Here is a 21,089-nt window from a genome sequence, read left to right on the forward strand (position 1 = left end):
TTTCCCCAAACCGTAACCTGCATGGCAAGTGATAAACAAGTAAGTTTAGTAAACATTTGGGTTGCTTGTTGATTTTCAGAGCTCATTTCAAGGTACTATTCACTTGCTGATAAAAGATGAGCGACTCAGAAGATGAAAGCGGTGATGAAACTAAGACACAAGTGGAGAGACCGAAAGCTATTACCGGGCATTCCGACTTTGTGGATATTTCATTCCATCCGTTGGAATTTTATGCATTAGCTACAGCAAACCTAAACGGATACCTAACAGTGTAAGTGTTTTATCTATATTGTATTTGAACAACAACATACTAATTTAAGGTGCCCAATTCAAGGTGTTAAATATTCTGATTCTCAGCAACAAGATACAAGCCAATATATTAGTGTAAAACATTCCAACTTTTCGACAGTTTATATTGTCATTCTATTGTCTTCGATTGTGTAAAATGAAAGCCACAGAAGGGATGCAACTTGCCTGCACAACAAAAAATGTAAAACAAAAAACAACAGAATTATTGTGTATAAATCTAAATATTTTGGTCCGTATGTAACAAAGTTAGTTGTGTTACAAATTTTGTTGCCAATTAACCAGTATGGATAGTATGGCAGCTGCACACCCGAGACTATTTTTTTTCAAGTTTGATTGCACACTTGAACAACCCCTCGGAAAAAGCCTTCGACAAAAATTTTCTGTTGTTTTCTTGCGTTATTGACAAAACATTATTTAGAGGCGCTAAATAACTTCTGTTTTCCAGATTAGTTACATTAGTTAACCAGTGGCGCAATTGCATTTGACAGTTATTTTGAGATTTTGTTAAATATTTGTAAATTTTTCTTGATAAGGTGCACACTTGACTGGTTCGTGTACACCCTAAAATTTCTTCTTGCACACTTGCACGCTTAAAAATTCTTCGTGCACACCCGAGATCTCGGCGAAATGTGCCATAAAATCCAATGTGGCCAATTAATAATATGTCTTCATACAGACATAAATGTAATCCAGGAGAAGATTCAGAAAGAAAATTTAAGATAAGAGCATCAACTAAGCCTTGCCGATGTTTATCATTTTCCTCTACTGGCGATGGTAAGTGATTATGGTACATATATAAAAAAGGAAATAAACTTTTCAGTGTGCTATATTCAAAAAAAGTTTTATTTTGCTGCATATTATTTTGATCTTTTTATATATTTAGCAGCAATAGTTTGCTAAGCAGCTCAAGTTTTTAAAGGGAAGATATTTCCACCAGTTATTACAAATAATTATTATTATAATTTTAATGAAATTTTTAATATTTTGTTTAAAACATCGCAAAAAATTGTTTCAGATGTTTTTGTGCTAACAAAGGACAGGACATTGCAAACTATCAATACTTGTACTGGAACAGTGGCTTCAAAGTTTACTGATATTCACAGGTACAAGTTAACCTCAAAAACTTAGCACACTTTAAATTGATGTCAAACAATATTAAAAACTGAGTATAAAAAACAAAGGTGTTGTTTCTATATTTTATAAAGACCAGATATGTGTGTATATGACCCAAGTTTTATTGTCTGGTAACGCAAATAACTTACACAAATTCAGCTTTAAAAAAAACTTTAAAAAAAAATGTTTTTAGTTCACCTCCATACAGTCTTGCAATAATTGACAAAAATTTACTGGCAACTGGAGATGATGGTGGAACGTTAAAGGTACAAATATGTTGAATATTATAAATTTGTGTGAGTTAAACTTCCTGAGCAACAGAATATCAGGTTACACCTGTTATAAATTATACACACTTGTGCTTTATGTTGTATTATGTGCTCTTTACCTTAAATTTACTGCTTGTCTAATTTGGGGCTTTGCAACAGCCAGCATAGCTTTTTGCACTGAATTGTTTTTTGTATTATGTGTGCTTTATGTGCATTTATACATATATGTGCTTTTTATATTATATTATGTGCTCTTTACCTTAAATTTAGCATTTGGTTTCTATGTCATAGTTAAATAGTTTGACAGATTTTGTTAGTTGAGCATTTGGTTGATGCTTTTTATTGAACCTACATTACTGTATGAAATATCAGACTAAACTATACAGATGTGTAAAACATGTCAGACTCCAAGCTTCTTTAAAATAGCAATAGAAACAATGAAGCATAGCTAACTCAGTTTAACATTGATTTTCTGTTTTTAGTTGTGGGATTTGCGCAAGGGAAACACTGCTGTAATGGAAGATAGGAAGTTTGATGATTATGTGAGTGGTATTGCAGTGGATGACAAGCACAGGTTACTGTTTGCTGTCAGTGGGGATGGAACTATGGCCACATTTAATGCCAGACAAAGAAAGTTTATCGTACAATCTGAGAATGAAGAGTGTGATATTCTGTGTGCTAAAGTTGTCAAGGTATTTATTACTGAAAAAATACTCTGTGTCACTGATCATAGTACGCCAGGCGTATATAAGGTGTTGTACTGAATCAAGTCTGTCCCCCAAGTATTCCCATATAGCTTGATACATATTGGAATTATATAGCCTGTGATGGGATTCAGACCCACGACTGGTGTATTTCCCTAGAACCGCGCTCTACGAACTGAGCTACACAAGCTAGGTCGACGTACTATGATTTAAAAATGAGTATGTTTTTGTTCACTGGTTTGCATGGACACTTCAGGGCTGATCCCAGTATGAATGCCTTCATCTTAGCTCTGTGACTTATGTTCTTTGTATTTGCAAATATATAAATGTGTTTTAGACATAAGGCACAATAAACTGAATTTATTTACTCAGGACAACAAGAAAGTTATTGCCGGTTTGGCTGATGGTCTTATGTTGTTGTATAACTGGGATGAATTTGCTGCACCGTCTGATAAGTTTCCAGGTCATACAGATTCTATTGATCACATAGCAAAAGTTACTGAAGATATTGTATGTACTGCATCAAGTGATGGCAAAATTCGGTAAGTCATGGATAAAAATAACTTACTGTGACCAGGTTTTTTTTAAGGTTTGGTTTGGGTGACCGCTAAGTAGTTTTAAGAGACCGCAAGTGTTTCATTTAAATACCAAAAAATAGCCATATTTGCTTATTTGGGAAACCGCTGGAGAAATTTTCCAAAACACCTTAAAAAAAACACTGACTGTGACTGATATGCATGCTTTGTTTATCTGATGATCCCCCTGACTTTTGTGATACTTCTATGTTAAATTGACACCATGTCCCTGGTGTTTGGAAAAATACATTAAACTTGTGTACAAACTATTGCTTGGCAAAATACTTAATGGTTAAAGCAACACATGATTGAATTGCGAGATGTTGAACTATGCAACACTACTGTAAATGTATTGTCTTTTGGGCAATCAAAATGAACAGCATTACTGTTTTCCACACAGGGCGGTTCATATACTACCAAATCGTTTTCTTGGTGTGGTTGGTGACCATGATGGAATGCCAGTTGAAAAAGTAAAATGTACAACAGATGGACGGTTTTTGGCAAGTTGTTCGCATGATAGCACAGTCAGGTAAGGTACAAATGTTCCAAGTTGAATTGGTAAAATAAACTAGGGATGGGCTGAGCCGAGCCAGAACCTGAGTACTCCATACGGAGCATCACTATTTATGATACTCCATGCTTGGCCTAGCAGTTGCACAAACTGACCCGAGCATTAAATTTGTGTATTCATGCCCTGTGTACGAAACTACTGTTCGAAAGGATACAAAAAAAATGACGTTTCAAAAATGCGCTAGATTGGAATAACACATATTTCTGGGGTATGTACATCTTAACACACCGCTGGTGATGTACGGGACCTAGGAAAGCTACAAAACTAGCTGCAATTAGGAATGTTTGTGACGTCGCAATGCACTGAGCATTAACTTAGATGATCGGTGGTCGACCAAACAGAACATTTGCAGTTTTGGCCGGTCCCTAACATAAACCCATGTCATAAACAGCATATCAAAAAATTTTTAAACCCAGGTTTTGGAGTGTTGAACATCTTCATGAAACTGATGTGGATCCACAGGGCAAACCAGAAAAACACAAAAAGAATGAAAAAATGTCCCAGAGCGGGGTGGGACACGGTCGCAAAGAATTTTTTGCAGACTTTGAAAAAGACGTTGTGGTACCATCCGCTGATGAAGACAGTGATTCAGATTTGGGCAGTGATTTGCCTGATTCTGATGAACTTTCAGATTCAGAAAGTAGCATAGATGGTGAATCTGAACCAGAATGAAAATATTGCACTTGTTCATGTTGCTTTAGAATTGTGTTTTTCAAAGCATGGTCTGCAATCTCATCAGACAGGGGTGGGGAACCTACTTAGTACTGCAGGCCGCATGAATTGCACAACATTTTGGGCGGGTCAAATTTTTTTTATTTCGTGTCAAACACCCAAAGCATTTAAGTTACTTGATATTTTAATGCTTCTGATTTTGTTTTTATTTGCTGCTACATTTGCAACAAACAAGACATACGGGTTTATCACTCATTTCTACAAAAAATATGAGTTTGTCCATTCTTTCTGTAACACAGTAGCTTCATCAGCGATATTTCTTTTTTTAAAGAATAAATTTTAAATAACAATAAAAGGATCCAACAATTTGTACAGTAAGCTAATAGCTCTAAAATCAATTCAAAACTAACACCACATGGCAAATGAATTGTTACTGCAAGGAGAGACAATCGAGTGGCTGTTACGTCACAAATATAGCACGTGGTTGAATGTGTGTCATTTTTTATCAAAGTTTGACGTCATAATGTTAAAAGGGGAGATATTGAATATAAATCACCTATAATGTCGAAGTCATTCAAGGAAATAAATCTGAACATCAAAATTTTATTTTTTAGGTCCTATTTTGTATACTTTACATAATTGTGACGTGGGCCACATTAAAAAAATAAGCGGGTTGCATGCGGCCCGCAGGTTCCCCACCCCTGTCATAAGAGTTCGCAAGTCAGACCACCGGTCACAGTTATCCATTCTTTCTTCGGTGTTACACTATGAAAATTTAATTTCTAGTCACAAGGTTCCAGTTGTTGGCTCAAACATATCTTTAGTTCAAGCTTAATAGAGCTGAGTTGGATTTGCTCGGTGAAAGAAAACACAGCAATACAATTGCACTGAACAATCACCAAGCCAGAAATAGCTGCGTAATATAATGGATGGCACAATTGGTGGCTCATGACTACACATGCTGCAGCTACACCATATTATTTGGCAGAAGCTCATCACAGTGACTGTCACAAAAAGTACCATTGTACAAAAATCTTACAAACAAGTTACAAATTTTATGAAACTTGTGTTGGCTTACATAGCAACACATAAAAGAGTTTGAAATGTACAGACTCACAGTTAAATCCTAAAAAAAACACTGACAAACACTTTTTACCTGTGCTAAAACATCTTTTACAATCAACACAATGTCTTCCTGGTAATACTACAATAATACAGTACTAACACTGGGATCATGTCAAGAACACCACACACTGGCACACTTTTATTTAATAGCAAAAAACGAATAGCGCGTGCAACAATACTCAAAAAAGGGAGAGCATTCAGAACACCAGTGCTGAATAGTTGGAACATAAGACACAATAGCTCACCAAGGTAAAAAACACACTAAGTTGTTGAAATGATTTTTATGTACCACAATTAGTTCAACGATATATCTCTGCCTTCCATAATAAAAGCACAAAAATGAATGATGACAAGTATGGCAGTACAGTGCATACATTTTGGGTTGTTAAGTTCAATAAACTGAAATCGAGCACACTCCGAGGTATAAATTCACTTATTAGCAACATAGTTACATTAGTTTGGTTAATATTTTTTGATGTGTCAGTGCAAAATTAGTATGGTAACTATTGTTTTGGGTACAGAGCATGTACAATAAAAATACTGTACGTTTTCAGGTTGTAGTGGCAGCACTTAATAAACCAGTTTAGCAAATATTTTGTTGATGTATTCAGTGTATAAATTTAGGTAAGTAAGGTTTTGGGTATGCAGTGTGCAGAATAAAAGTAGTGTATGATTCATTGACACCTACTACCATCAATTTAGCAAATATTTTGTTGATGTGTTTGGTGTAGGTAAGTATTGTTTTTGGGTATGCAACTTGCACATTAAAAGCACTGTATGTTTTGTTGGCACCATTACTTACATCAATTTAGCAAATATTTTATTGATGTATTCGGTGTATAAAGTTAGGTAACTATGGCACATGGCATGCTAAAAAAGTTGTGGTTGTTTTCACACTGTATACAAGGGTTGTTACAATTTACAACTGAACTTCTCATTGGAGTTTACAAGGGCACCACTAAAAAAACAGAAAACCAAAGCAGGACAGTTGGTTTTGAACAGCAAACTAAGGATATGAAAGTAAACAAACAAACACAGGCTTCCCAATGGTATGTTAAACCTCGGAAATTATCAAAAATCAACTTTTAGGTATTTATATACAACACCATGTGTTTGTGATGTCTACTAATCTAAAACGGTTCAAATGGAGCTGTATTTAATTACAGGTAATGTGGTTTAAATACTATGTACTATATCAGTGGTTCTCAACCTGTGGTACACATACTGCTAGTGGTACGCCAGGGGCTTTCAGGTGGTACGTGAGTAGCTTTTTGTAGGGATGTGCCAAAACTGCAAATGTTCTGTTTGGTCGAGCACCGAGCATCTCACTTTAATGCATTATGACGTCACAAAAATCCCCTTTCTACGTTTTTGCTCTACAAGGCCTCTTACGTCACCGGCGGTGTTTTATTAAGCTGTACATGCCCATAAAGTATGTGTTGTTCCACCATCTAGTGCATTTGAAAATCATTCGTTTTTGTTCATAGACACCCTTTAGAACACTAGTTACATATGTTAGCAGGGCATGAATATGCAAATTTAACGCTCGGGTCAGTTTGTGCAACTGCTGGGCCGAGCACCGAGCATTAAAAACAGCGATGCTCTGTATCGAGTACTCGGGTTCTGGCTCGGCTCGGCACATCCCTAGCTTTTTGCTTAGCTTAATTTGAGCAGATAAGAAATGCGACTCAACTGACCCACCTAATCAGCCCTGATTTTTGGGTGAAACTCATGCCTCGAACAGTATTTTGGAATTGATTGCTGGTTTTAGAAATATGCTAGCTTGGTAAAGAAGAGTTCCTATCTTTTATTCTACATATTGAATGCTAGCCTAGTTGAAAAGAACAAGCAAATTTTTTGGTCTACCATTCTGAACAGGATTTAGGTGGTACGGAGCAATGGAAAAATTTATCAGGTGGTACGCAATCATCATAAGGTTAAGAACCACTGTACTATATTTGTGAGTTGTTCACCTAACTCCTCCATAACCACAGCTATGGCTGAGTTGTAAAAGGAGGTGTTTTCATAAACTAAAAATCACAGCGCTGGCACAAACATTGCATGTTCAATACGAATGGTTTACTATAACTTCATTTGTAGTGTACCATTAAGTTTCGGAGTTGAGTTGTCTTCCTCTTCGGGTTCAACCTCCTCCTCATCATCATATTGCATAAAAGACATTTCTGCCATTTGATCTTCATTACCCGATGGAACTGGTGTAAATGCTTTTGGCCTGAAGATAGAACCTGGAAATTGTGTTGGGACACCTTGATGTGTGAATGATGAAGAGGACCCTTGCCGACAGCGCTTGATACCAAAATATGCGATTAATCCTGCACAGAAAATAATATACCTTGTATTCTGTATTAAAAGTTTCGCAAGGACAAACAAAAGTTTAGGCAAAGTGAAAGTTTCTCAGTAAAAACAATTCATACCATGTGATACCATATTATAATGGGTTTTAATGTGTGGAAATAGCACACTGGAAAGAATGACCTGCACAGAATATTTATCACAAAAGGTTTGTATGTGGGTGTGAGATTTAAAAAAAAACATTATAATCTGGCCTCAGATACTCTTTTGGGATATATATTCTCACAATGATTTCCCTTTCACAGAGGTCACCAAACTTTTTTCACTGCGAGCCGGATAAGTTTAAAAATGATTAGCGTGGGCCACATAGTTTGCAACTTAACATGCGGTCTTTCCAAACTTTTTCTGTGAGGCGATAATTTTTTTAATTGTACATATCAGGAACTTTCGTAAGGAGTAGATTAATTTTTGAACGTTAAAAGGTTATCAATGCATTTTGGCAAACCGATATATATATGGTCGCGGGCCGAATGAAATGACCTTGAGGGCCGGATCTGACATGCGGGCCGTAGTTTGGCGACGCCTGCCCTATAACAAGTGGTTTTATATGGCGCCGGATGCACAGTACCACTCCTATATCCAGTATAAACTATACATACAACGTTTAATACATTGTAACCATCTTACATGTGGTGCCACATTATGAAACATGACACAGAGGTTAAGTATTTTACCAGTTCATACAAGTCATACTTACCACAAACTGCAATTACAAGAAGAATTGCAATAACAATGCTGGCTATTGTTCCATGAACTTGTAAAGGAGGGGTGTCAGATGGTTTATGGTATGGAGGTATTGGTTTATCATCACTTGAATCTGTGGGATGTTAGTAATTTGTACACATTAAGATAAACAAATAAATACCATGCATTTGTGTACAAGTTGCCACAAATAAAACCCAAATTCAACTAGACCTAAATTGGTAATTTGCGTCAATAGGTTCCAATAAGACTATTCTTCTATCAAGTTCATTAGCATTGCAACTACAGTGAACCTTGGTTAATCCTGATCTTTGCTCTCTAGGTTGTTTTCTGTACCTTATAAGCACTGGTTGTATAACTTATGAATTCACACTATATTTTTTGATGTGATATCACAAACAGTGCAACAATGGATCAATTTTCACAAGCACAATGCCTGGACAAATAAAATCACTCAAGCATTTAGTACAGTAGGGCAAAAAAACACACATTTTGAACCTGAATATGTGGTCTTCAGGTCTATACACATCAAATTGCAATTGCACATCAGTTAATTGCAAAACATATTAAGTGCCATAACCATAACCACATAGTGGACACTAACATTTCAATAGTTGCTGGACAAACAAAACATAATTGAATATCCAATATTGGAGAAACAAATTTTTTTTGTCCCACCTTTAATGTCATTTTTGGGTGGAAGTGTAGGTGCAGGTGTAGGTGTAGTTTCGTTAGCGTAATGTTCAGCCACCTACATGGAAATAAAAAATGTATTTGGCATATATATAACTGTTTAAAAATGTTTCATTATTGCAACAATATGCCAAAATGAAAAATACGCTTTTTCTGGAATTTCAACATCAATGAAAAATTTTTTCTATTTGTTAAAAAAATGGTACAATTCATGATTCAACAGTTAAAACAGAATCAGACGGTTTCAGTTGAAGGAATATACATTTCGCTTATATGGGATTATCAGTACCTTAATAGAATCTAGTGTACCTTTATATTTGGATTGGAACCAGTAAATTGAAGTTTCATGCAGAACTCCTTGTCGTCTACCACTTTGTAGTCATTTGGGCCATAAATATTTTCACAGAAGTATGTTGCATTGTGGAATATGTCAGTAAACGGTTTGCAAGGCTTGCCAATCGGACAGCTCATAGCTAAATAGAAAAAAAAACATTGCATTGTCTTCTGAAAAAAACTTTCCCAAATCTGTGTAACGATCAAATCATTTTTTTAACGATATTTTTAATGCTGAACAAATGGTACACCAAAAACTAAGCATCCTTCACCACAGATTGTTTATTATTGTTTCGCTAAAGCTAGAGATAAATGCATGTTTAATAAATTTATGAACTTTCTGCCAATTGTTCTAATGAAATCTAAAAATATTCACACAATCTTAATAATATCACTAATTTGCACAAGTATACCGTTACGCTTCAGGGAAAACCACTTGGTTTTTGCTCAGAGAAAAAACATATTAGTAGGTCAAATGGTACATATATATGTAGTAAATCGTTAGAAAAAATATTGAATGCATAAGTAGGCAATATATAGGAAAGCTATCTTTCCAGGTTTTATTAGCAAATACTATGTACAATTGATTTATTAAAAAAACTTGAAAAAATACCAAAACATCACTTTGTCAAAAAAATACAAGGCAATCAATAATGGGTATTGTACAATGGCACTTTTACAATAAGGGTGTCACCAATAAGGCAAAAAGTTTTTGTCAACAGCTAAGACCCCTTCAAGAAATGGTTTATTGTTACAGCTCATAAAGAAAAATCTAACAATGGTAAACCTCTAGGTTTCCCTGTCCAGTTAAACCCATTGTTCCAGTGTTCCACACATGTTGATTCTTTGGAACATGCTGTCCACCATGAGTCACACTGACTTTTGCACAATGGTACATCTTTAACTTTTTCATTACGAAAAGAACTTTTGACCTAAAATAGAGTAATGGTTAGGGTTTTTAGACAGACTAACATTTTAAGTGTAAGTAATACGCAAAAAAACTGCTGCACTTTTGAATTATTTTTAGAAAATTAGAAAAAGACCCAACATTATAGCTTTTTGACAGTAACCTATTACTGTATATCTTATTTAGTCTTTCAGTCAAATCTATTTTAATACCTCTATTATTCATTACTTGAAAAAAATCAAAATTTTCTTGCAGAAAAATGCTACATAACAAAACAGTGTGTATAACATTGTTAGAGCAAAAAAGAATGGTAAAAATCATATTACAGGCAATATCCATGGTCCAATGTTGGGTGAACACTCATAAAAACAGTTGTTGGAAATGAACCAATTTTTACACTTTTGTGACATATTTTGACAGTGACTCAGATTAAATCCATACAAATGTGCCTCGTCATCATTGGCATAAAAGGCAGTGTGGTTTGTACAGCATGAGTTGTCCTTCCAAGAACTGCACTGTAAACAAAGCAAAATGTTTTAAAGTTATAAAGGAAAAAAATGGGATTAAACTGTACATAAAACCAGTGGTGGGATTCAGCTGCTTCGCACCGTTTCTATAGAACTGTCTCACAAAATTTTATGAGATCAGCGAACTGGTTAGCATTACTGGTTACTGTCAATGGACTTTTTGTAACAGAAATGGCTGCAAAAATATCACTTTTGTGATAGAACAGGCTGACAAAAAACTTGAATCCCACTACTGCATAAAACATATTCCAGGGATTACATGTGCGTCAAGGTTGGCACGCAAGATGATTATTCATAGCATGTTGAGTGATTCAGAAGTTTACATTCACGCAACATTAGAAACATAAATACCACATGTCTGTATACAGAATACACATTGCATCATTGGTGGAAGACGGCGCTTGGCGTTTGAACAGTTGCCTTTCATTTAAGCTACTTTTAAATCTGCGTCTTGTACACCAAAGTCTTCATTCATTTACACCAGTGGTTCCCAACCTGGGGTTCGCGGACCCCCAGGGGGTCCGTGGAGGCAAACATTTGTAGTAGCATTAACAACAGTACAATATTTTTAAGTTCCCAAACCGTTTTTACAATCCTGTATATAATGTAAACTGTTTATCAAACCCTTGGATTAGGAAAACTTGTGATTGTTACCTCCATTGTGACATCACAACACACATTAACAATAGAATTCTTAGTGCTTTGTTTTAAGTATTGTACACTAGAAAATTTATCCCTTTTAGTGCATTGACTGCTACACTACAGTAACTTTATTGAGATTAAAGGACTTTGAAGGTTGAATAAAATTCTGCCCCCAAAAAACGTATAATAATGTAAAATGCAGGAAACGAAAATAGACTAAATTACGTTGGGGGTCCGCGGCCCGATAAAGTTTATAAAAGGGGTCCGTGACTACAAAAAGGTTGGGAACCACTGATTTACACAAATGTAAACATAAATGTTATCATTGGAATCAAGCACCCGATACATAATACAGTACTGTAGTTTAATGTTCTACACCGGCATGCTTTTCGATGTGTACAAACATGTCCATAAAATTATACACTCATGTAAACAAATGTTAACCTTCATTAGTTCATCTTCTGGACCAGGCGCTGTTTTATGATATTTCCCATCCAAACAGGTATTTAGTAAAGAAGTTCTGCCATGAATACCTGTTACCTGTGTTGCACCAGACAGTCCAATGAGGATTGTCACAGCGGTGGCAATCCCACCAATTCTAAGCATGTCGCAGCAGTATTATTGCTAAAATGAAATAAATAGTTGGAAACTGGTTGATTTTTTTACATAATATTTCAAAGTCAATTGTAAACAATATCTTAACATTAGTTAATCAAATGACAACAATTAAAACAGTGAATGAACAAAAATTTTAAACCAATTGTTTACAAAAAAACAACTTTTGCAACAATTAATGTGAACTTTTCAACTTTATACTCTTTCGCTAACATTAGTTTTCTACTAAAGTGTAACTGACTCTGCCTAAAATCTACATTATTTTTTAGACATTTTTTGTTGTTCGTGTGTGTGTCAATGACTGATGATGATTAATATCAAGGTCTAAACTGCAAATGATAGATTATTTAGGTCAGTCAAAAGTTCAATGACAGACAACTTCATGCTTTTCATAACTTTTAACTTTATTTTGCTAGTTTGCTAAACCCTGTCTTGAATAACTTATTACATCTTCGCAACTTGTTTAGTATTCATAATGTGCAATGTTGACTTAGTGGGATGTTCCTCTTTTTTTTCTTTTTCAACTTTTACTTTCATAACCTTGTAAAAAAACTAATTTTTAACCTAACAAAACCTACTCCCGACCATACAAACGTGAGTATACAAATCCACCAATCTTGTTGTCAGATAAACATTAAACAGAACAAGAGTCACGGATAATCACTTCACAATCAACCACGTGCTTTCACCTGAAGAGACCAGAACGATTTTCTGAAGCCTATTTATATTACACGCTTGAGAGAAGCAGAGAAAAACAGGCGGTTTGCAAGACGGTGGCGAAATTCTGAGTTACAGTTGATTTTGCAAGCAAGAATTGCTGCTAAGGCGATTAAATTGCGGCAATGAACCCCTTTTTTGCACCGGAAGCTTATGTTCGAATCAGGATGGGGCCTAAACGGCTTGCATTAAACACGGCAAATGACGAAAAGTTAGACTGAGACCGACAATACACTGAACAGCACAAGAAAAACGGGCTTAAACACGCAGATATAAACATCAAATCCTTTTTCGCTTTTGGTTCGAACTCTCGATAATAATTGAAAGCCTGCAGCCATAGGCCTGTATAGCGAGGCACACTAATGTTCTGACAATAAATAAGATACTGGTACTTTCCCAGGTCAACACAGTAAAGGTATCAATTATAGCCTATGATGGTGTTAATCCTGTAGCGCTTTTCTGTAACTGTCACGACATACTTACACAAAACTTTAGGCAATCCTTGGTGTTGAGGCAACTTCATTCACACTCCATACAGCTGTTTATTCAACATTGTTATGCTTATTTACCGATCTATTCTTGCCCAGTGAGGTTTTCTAAGCTCCCGGCCGTCAGGATTATTTGACCACATGGTCATTTACTTTGACCGTTGCCAATTTATTGATAAAAATTTAAACCAATTGTAAAAGTGGTTTCTGAATGCACAACCTAAATCATTTAAAATGTGAATTTGCACAAAAAACCAAACAGAAAATATGTTGTGTAGATTTATTTTGCATGCGAACGCAACATCAAAAACATAAATACCAAACGTATTGATACCGAATACACGCCGCATTGTTGATGGGAGATATTCTATACTGTAACAGGGCGTACATGAGGTGGTTCTATTCTTATATGCGAACAACGCCAAGGGAATTTACAGCCCAGCGAATACACAACCACAGTAGGCTGTGTATAAATCGCACAGTCAACGAATACAGGCTTCTATGGAAGGGGCACAGGCCATAAAGGGTCAATAGCTCTCTTGAAGCAAACTTCTCCGCTTTGGACATTTTCATTAAACGTGTCTTTGTTGAACTTTGTGTACTGCCAATGCACGCGTACGCACTAATAAGTAGTAAATGGAATACATGAACAATACAACTTGCATGTTTTGGCAACTAGCGATCCGAGCGTCGGAAATCCCTTGGTATAAAAATTGTATTTACAAAAACAAACTCAGCGGAGTAAAAAAAGTGGTGAACAACTCTGTAACTCTTGCTCCGGCGAGCTTCGCGAAAAAACACATGAACTACAACAGTAACATGGAAAAATAGATAACTCTGTAATGTACTGGGGTTACGCCGGTCACACGCACTTGGGCTAACGTAAACGAATTTCGCTACAGGATGCTTCGTTCAGTTGGGGTAAAATCTATCTGGCGTCGTCCAGGAAGGACACCCGACTGGGGCTTCCTGAACGGGGGCGCGAGGTGGGTGAGTGGGGTCGACTGAGACGGGAAAGACCCGGCGATGGGAGCCCGTGGCGACGCAGTTCCTGGACAGCTCGCTCCCTGCAAGAGAGGAAAAATAAAAAATTGCAGGAAGAGCCACATATTTGTTAATACATGCCTGGTAGCAATAGTTTATTCATTAATTAACAGTTTGGCCTAAAGCAGTGGTTCCCAACATTTTTTGTCCCATTTAGTCGATATTCAAATCTACTTCCCCCCCTACATATTTAGTTTGCTAAAATATAATTTACATTAACATTTTAATATAATTCTTAGAACATAAATTAAACTCTCGTTTATATAAGCTCCTATAGTCTCCAATATTCCTCTTTGTACTATATGTCATAAACTTTATTAAAAAATGTTGTATACAAAGAATACGTTTAAAATATAAAAGTAAAGATTTCATATTGTGACACAAATTAAAGGGGAATTCCCCCCTGGTTGGGAACCGCTGGTTTAAAGTGTACGGGCGAGTTATTTTACCGTATGTCAGTACCAAGCATCAACATTTATACATAATGAAAGAATGCATTTTCTCACGACAACGTCACAAACTTTTACGTGACATCACTATCGCCCGAACAAGTTTCGGCGAGCACGGAGTTTTATTATAAGCTTGGTACTTGACTGAACATGGGTAAATGTAACCGACTCTTTGATAAAAATGTTGAAGCCATAAATAGCATAGAGCAGTGCATAAAAACATTTGTTTGCGCGACCAAATTGTTTTTAAACTTTAATTTGGTGGTTTCCGTGACCTATGAATAAGCCAAATTAGCATTTTATCTGCGACACGCGAAAACTTAGTTTTCATGAAAATTTTGATTATAGTTTCGGAAGAATTGTTCGGTCTTTTGACAAAACATTCCGATTTAGCTTAAATTTTGGAACAGTTATGCATTTTTAGTAAGACAACTTGTAACGTTACAAAAAAAATAAACGTTCAGACGCTAAAACGTGAAATTTGTTGTAAAAATTTTTGTCAGGCAGCAGTTTAAAGCCATTCGATATAAAAAAATTGCGAGGCAATGTTAGGCCCTTGTTACAAAACAGGGGGAACGAATTTTTAGGCAATCCAACTTTATGCCGCGACCCAAACTTTGGAAAACACTAGCTTAGAGTCATCGGAAAATAGTTCATTGCTGGAGCTAAAGTGAAACGAAGACAATACGCATGATAAAATACCTTTCGTATCTTTCGTTTGTCAAATGTCGCTTAGCAACTTCAAGTTCGGCGTCCAATTGAGACGCTCGATCCCGCAAGGAAGTCACTTCACGGCTCATGCTTTGCCTGCAAAGTCACGAAAAACAATTCAAAACCATCGCTGAAACCATGACAGTCAAGTGTATGGAAATTAACAGGCACGTTAGATTTAAACCGCATAAATTAAATTCCGAGTGAGCGTACGCCGTTGCACGCCTCCAGGCTAAGCCAATGCTGGTCTGTTGCAAAGGACTTGAATTACGAGACCACGGTTTGAAGGAGTTCTTAGAATTGGCAAGTTGTGCTCCGACACACAAACACAGACCCTTTGTTTGTTTAAATATCGTCTAATATTACATGTTCTTACACAATAAGATGGTCTAAGTTTCAATGCAATGAAGACAAAAACGACTTTAAATACCCTTCGTAAATTAACTAAATGGGTTGGCTTCGTTGTAAACGGGCTTTGAGCCCGAAGCCCGGCCCGTTTGTTTGTTTAATTATGAACAAACATCAAGTATTCTTACACAATGAAGTGGTCTAAGTTTCAATGCGGACCAAATCGACTTTGTGTGACATAGCGGGTAACGGAAAGGGTTGGATTTAGTAGATAACTAGCAACATGAATTTTCAAAAAACGCAGTACCCACTCTGTCTGCTTTTGGAAGGTCAATTTTGAACACATCAAGTTTTAAGCACGCAGCCTAACATATCCAACCTACAATTACCGTGATCAATAGCACGCTTTTAGAATTATAATCAAAATGTTTTTCCAACAAAACTCTTCACTTCAGTATATGGGTTTGCGCTTTGTACTAACAAAATATAGAGTATACCTCGGTTAAACCGGATTCGTTTATAGCGGATCTGCGTACAATTCGGACAAACTTGTAGCACAAATTATTTTATATAGGATAAGGCTTGACCTATAATCGGCATCGGTTAATCCGAATCTGCGTCTAATCCGAAATATTTTTTTTATCCAAACGTGTCCGGATTAACCAAGGTTTAATATTTTGAAAATTTCTGCGCATGATTTCGAAAACGTCCTGAATATCAAAAATCTCTTTTCACAAACATATTTCAAAATTTCCGACATTATAAACAGAAAATACAGCTTTGCTTACAATTTGCTTTCATTCAACGCCAGTTTATCACGGAGAAGTTGGCCTTCTGATTTCTGTTCCTGTGCGTCGAGTTGGGCTTGAAATTCTTTCTCTCTTGCTCCCGCTACCAAGTCCTCTAAATTCTTGTTTCCAACTCTTTCGCTTTCAAGATGTTTATGGACTATCTCTAGTTCGCGACTCAGGTCCTCATAACGGGATTGAATCTGAAAAAATAACAAGAAAAGTTGTAAGTATTGGCACTTAACTGTCGTAGAGCAGTGTTCCCCAAACTATGGGTCGCCTGAAAATTTTGTCATCAGTTTTAAATGGAAATGTTTCGTAGAAAAACACACAAAATTACAACTAAAATAGTAATAATGCAGAACAAAGGGTCGCGAGTAATAACAAAACATTTAAAAAAAGTTTAAAAACCAATGCTAGAGTACCAAGAAACTTCGCTACATGGTTTTTGGCCGTGCAATGCTCCTTTTTGCGTTCCTAAACCTCCCTGAGGTTTTCTTTTTATTCCTTTCCCTTTTCTGCAATAACTGGATCGCATTGTAGTGAAATAAAATTCCAAATTAAACTTGACAGCCGTATTGCGTAGTCAAGGCGGTCTTATATATGTTATTCGATAAATATACATACTGAATCATACTGAAACTTTAGGCTCAAACCAGCCTTTATTTTGACACCCTGTCCCATACCCCTGCTTTAGCGGTGTGTGCCCGTAAGGCCTAAGGGGTAAACGTACCCCTGGCTAAAAACAGGAAAAATAAAGGCTGTGTTATTTGACAAAATTTAAAAAAAAATCTATTTCGAAGAATGCACTAATTAAATGCGCCCAGGTATGCAGATTGACGTCATTTACCTGTTCGAATTCCACATTCTTGGCTGCGAGTTGCCTAGCAACCTGTTCTTTGCCCGAATCGAGTTTAGCGTTGAGTTCACGAACCGACCCCAGGTCTCCCTGAAGCGCAAAGCGATCGCTCCTCAAACGTTCCAAGTCGGTTTCGAGGTTCGCCATTGTCGATGTAAGGCTAGAGATTTGAGTTTCGTAAGACTGTTGAGCCTGCAAAGATGCACGGGATATTAAGATAATTTCGATGGATTAGTCAAATTTGCACAAAATTTATTTCGACTGAAGAAAATCACATCAAGTTGTCCAGATTTCTGAAATGTGTGTTTTACTAAATAACCAATTTCCGTGTCACCAATTTCACGAACGTATCCGGTTAATCGCATAATCAGTTTGATTGCATAGGGTTAGTAAAACCCAACCAAACCCATAAAGAAACGGTGATTACATAATCCGGTTAATTGCATAAAAACTTTAGACATGGTGAATAACTAGGTGTTTCAGTACCTTATATATAAATATCGTTTTCGCGCATGGTTTTCGTTGCGTTGTGACGTGTTGCGTTTATTTTTTCCTTTGTTTATCGTGCACTGTACTACGCATAGTCAGTGTTATACCTTGATGAAGGCGGCCTGTATAGGACGTCGAAACGTCGGTATAAAAATACAATTGCCAGAAGAGCTCTTAAACCTGATGGAAAAGGACGGTTTGCAAGCTTCTGTGATTTAGGCACCTGGGACCATATACGTTTTTTTGCACCAGAGTTGTATGTGGGTCGAAAATTGTGGCCCAACAGGAGTTTTTAAATATTAAACCCAAATTAGCCCGAAAATTAGTAAAATTGCAGCACAAATGATGCCGAGTGCGTAATCACGCCAGCATCAAGTCTGTTAACCTAAAGTCATAACCAGGCCCAATTTAAAACTCTGTTACATTCAATACTGCACTAAGGTAGTTACAAAATCAAACAAATATAGGCCTAATAAGGTTTCCATAGCAACGTACCCGTAGATGGTCTGATATTTCACGTTCCAAGACTGCAATCTTATCCGCAAGTCGTTTCCTTTCACCATCAGACGCAGCAAGCTCGGCTCTCAAAGTTTGCGATTCTTCGTTTGTCACCCTGTATTTGCTTTCGGCAGAATCCCTGTCTGATGAAACTCGTCTGTATTGATCTAATACATCCTGTAGTTCACGGTCCTGTAAAGTTAAGGTGGATGTTATGATGAAACGACAGATAAGAACGAAATGGGTCGCGATAGCGAAGTTATCATTTAGTACTTGGGACTAATATGAGAGTGTTTAAACTGAAAAGTTACAGAAAACACTCCAAACAGGCAGCATAGTCACTGACGATCACTGTTTTGTTTTAATAACTGGAAAAATTAAATATTTTATCAAGTTACAGCATCATTCACTGAACAGGTATGGAATATAGATTTTGATGTTTATTTTGATTGATGTTTTATGAGAAGTGAAGATGCTATTTAGCCGATTATATGTATCCGTTATATATTCATTGACTAGTACTCTTACCTGAAAAACGATTTTCTATTATCAGTTGGATTAATTTGTTTGTTTTTTGTTTTGTTATTTTTGAATTTTTCGCACCTGTAGAACCTAAATTATAGTCAGTTTCTCAAAATTAAGTCATAGATGAATAGTTGGGATCAGCCCTGAAGCGTCGATATTATTGCTTGGTGACCGGCAGAATCAGAATAACGCCTTTAATAGGCCTGGCGTATAAAAAGTTTCTCGAAAAAAATGTAAACGTTTTGATGGCCGAAATACAACCTAAAAATGGTTGTACCTTGTGAAAAACGAAAACCACTCAAAAAGTTTAAGGGTCATGGATTACAAGTGATATCATTTGCTTGACATTTGAAACATGTCACCGCTGTGTGTTTAAGCACTGCACCGCACCAAACTGACACGTCGAAAGATTTCGGAACTAACCGCAAAAAATCCGGTTTTGCTCAGTGAAGCTATGTTTGCATAATAATACCCAACTTTCATTCTATTCCACTTATAACTAGAGGTAACCTTCCTAATTTGTCACATTAAAAAGGCAAATTATTACTTTACAATATTTTTTTCTAAATTGTATTCATATAATTTTTTTAGGACTACAATAAATTTTTAGCTAAGCTTATAAAAAGTATACGCCAACAAAATATATAGTTTTTGACGCCCCAAGCCTTAAGGTCGGGACAAAATAGGGAACTTGACACATAAAATAGGAAACTTGGTATTCACCTTGGATGCGATCGCACCATCCATAGCAGATATTCGAGCAAGCTGGTCCTGAGTTTGTGTTTTAAGATCGTCCTTATCTCTCATGGCGTCGTCCAACTCAATGTTTAGATCCTGATTCTCGCGGGTCAAAGTTGAAAGATCATCCTGTATCCTTTGAGTATAAAATTGGCATTTACAACCATTTCAATACAAGGGGATTTTTTTCACAGTACGCCAGGCCTATTAAAGGCATTATACCGAATCAGCTGGTCTCCCAAGCATTCACATATGGCAAGGCATAGGCTAGAAAAATCAAGGGGATTTTGTACTAAAAACACAATAGTGACAGACGAAAAAATGTAAATGTGGATTTTTTAACGCGTTTCATCTTAATGATGTAAGTAATTGAGCGTTTCAAAGTTGGGTATGTAAAAAGATTTGTGTTGACAATGGCCTGTTTGAGTTTTAGACAGCGATTCAGACTGTTTGAACATGAATCGTGTTCCAGGATGTGCAAAAATTGTGTTTACTTTGAGCTTTTTTACTAGGGATGGGCCGAGCCGAGCCAGAACCCGAGTACTCGGTACCGAGCATCGCTGTTTTTAATGCTCGGCGCTCGGCCAAGCAGTTGCACAAACTGACCGAGCTTTAAATTTGCATATTCATGCCCTGCTAACATATGTAACTAGTGTTTTAAACGGTGTCTATGAACAAAAACGAATGTGACGTCATAATGCACCGAGCGGGCTTGGCCGAGCATTAAAGTGAAATGCTCGGTGCTCGACCAAACAGAACATTTGCAGTTTTGGCACATCCCTATTTTTTACCTACATCTGATTCAGTGTTGTTACCGGTCTTACCCCGAAAGTAACCCCGTGCAAACCGGAACCTTTATTTTAAACAAACCCGAATTACTCAAAAAGTGGTTGAAATTCGGCACAAATACGGCCGTGTGTACAGTCGGTCTCAATTAATTTAATCCCGTTGTATTCATACTCAAACCCGAATCGAGCCCGACTCGATTTGCAACCCTGCTCTGAAGAAGACTTTAATTTAAGTCGATCGTCAAACCAATCTAGTGGAACAAGGAATAACCCCCCTACCTTCGGTTTTCACGTGTTGCTGCGTCCTTGGCTCGCGTCACCTCAGACAAATCGTTCTGTGTCGAGTCAAGTTGGCGTCGCAAACTGCGGACTTCCCGCTCCGAACTTGCCAAATCATCCCCAGCCCGATCCAACTTCGCCTGTGCAAAATTCAATTCTTGAGTGAAAAGGCAAACAGGGTCAAAATTTTTTGAAGCTAATAAATTAAAATTTTGTTTTGGGGTCGTATTGTAAGGCA

The 21,089-nt window shown here is 36.7% G+C and overlaps 3 protein-coding genes across 7 annotated transcripts in view; 1 reads left to right on the top strand and 2 right to left on the bottom strand.

Moving 5' to 3' along the window:
• LOC145239222 (WD repeat-containing protein 55-like) lies at positions 1–4,702 on the top strand. 2 transcript variants are annotated; one of them, XM_080102509.1, is made up of 9 exons: positions 6–39; positions 93–271; positions 986–1,083; positions 1,325–1,412; positions 1,616–1,688; positions 2,174–2,383; positions 2,768–2,937; positions 3,371–3,499; positions 3,958–4,702. In XM_080102509.1, the coding sequence occupies exons 2-9, from the start codon at positions 117–119 to the stop codon at positions 4,211–4,213; spliced, it is 1,179 nt and encodes a 392-aa protein (XP_079958635.1). In that variant the 5' UTR covers positions 6–39; positions 93–116; the 3' UTR covers positions 4,214–4,702. The 2 variants fall into 2 exon arrangements, with proteins under 2 accessions (XP_079958634.1, XP_079958635.1); XM_080102508.1 differs by having other exon boundaries at positions 1–271.
• A 748-nt stretch (positions 4,703–5,450) lies between these two features.
• On the bottom strand, positions 5,451–12,165 carry LOC145239223 (folate receptor gamma-like). Its single transcript, XM_080102510.1, has 7 exons — positions 11,960–12,165; positions 10,673–10,861; positions 10,227–10,371; positions 9,416–9,579; positions 9,092–9,164; positions 8,409–8,528; positions 5,451–7,671 (listed from the first exon to the last, which is right to left on the bottom strand). Exons 1-7 carry the CDS (start codon positions 12,119–12,121, stop codon positions 7,421–7,423), a joined length of 1,104 nt encoding a protein of 367 aa, XP_079958636.1. The 5' UTR covers positions 12,122–12,165; the 3' UTR covers positions 5,451–7,420.
• Positions 12,166–13,601: 1,436 nt separating this feature from the next.
• Positions 13,602–21,089, bottom strand: part of LOC145237097 (centrosomal protein of 135 kDa-like) — a 32,599-nt gene continuing 25,111 nt past the window's right edge. For all 4 annotated transcript variants that reach the window (XM_080099838.1, XM_080099836.1, XM_080099839.1 and 1 more), the window contains 7 exons: positions 20,852–20,991; positions 19,770–19,920; positions 18,519–18,713; positions 17,526–17,726; positions 16,676–16,878; positions 15,531–15,635; positions 13,602–14,402 (listed from right to left, as the gene is read on the bottom strand). In XM_080099838.1, the coding sequence (XP_079955964.1) occupies positions 14,264–14,402; positions 15,531–15,635; positions 16,676–16,878; positions 17,526–17,726; positions 18,519–18,713; positions 19,770–19,920; positions 20,852–20,991 (1,134 nt within the window). In that variant the 3' untranslated portion in view covers positions 13,602–14,263. The remainder of the gene's footprint in view (positions 14,403–15,530; positions 15,636–16,675; positions 16,879–17,525; positions 17,727–18,518; positions 18,714–19,769; positions 19,921–20,851; positions 20,992–21,089) is intronic.

Source organism: Phallusia mammillata, chromosome 7, assembly GCF_965637545.1.
Source record: "Phallusia mammillata chromosome 7, kaPhaMamm4.hap1.1, whole genome shotgun sequence".
In the NCBI taxonomy this organism is placed as follows: Eukaryota; Metazoa; Chordata; class Ascidiacea; order Phlebobranchia; family Ascidiidae; genus Phallusia; species Phallusia mammillata.

Bases quoted from the DNA above. Each gene is read 5' to 3' on its own strand.
- LOC145239222 (XM_080102508.1), top strand. From the start codon at position 117: ATGAGCGACTCAGAAGATGAAAGCGGTGATGAAACTAAGACACAAGTG. The intron at 1,413-1,615 runs GTACAAGTTAAC...AAATGTTTTTAG, and splicing joins AAGTTTACTGATATTCACAG to TTCACCTCCATACAGTCTTG. The intron at 1,689-2,173 runs GTACAAATATGT...TTCTGTTTTTAG, and splicing joins ATGATGGTGGAACGTTAAAG to TTGTGGGATTTGCGCAAGGG.
- LOC145239223 (XM_080102510.1), bottom strand. From the start codon at position 12,121: ATGCTTAGAATTGGTGGGATTGCCACCGCTGTGACAATCCTCATTGGA. The intron at 10,862-11,959 runs GTTAACATTTGT...CTTTGTTTACAG, and splicing joins CAGAAGATGAACTAATGAAG to TGCAGTTCTTGGAAGGACAA. The intron at 7,672-8,408 runs GTAAGTATGACT...TTTTCTGTGCAG, and splicing joins TCTTGTAATTGCAGTTTGTG to GATTAATCGCATATTTTGGT.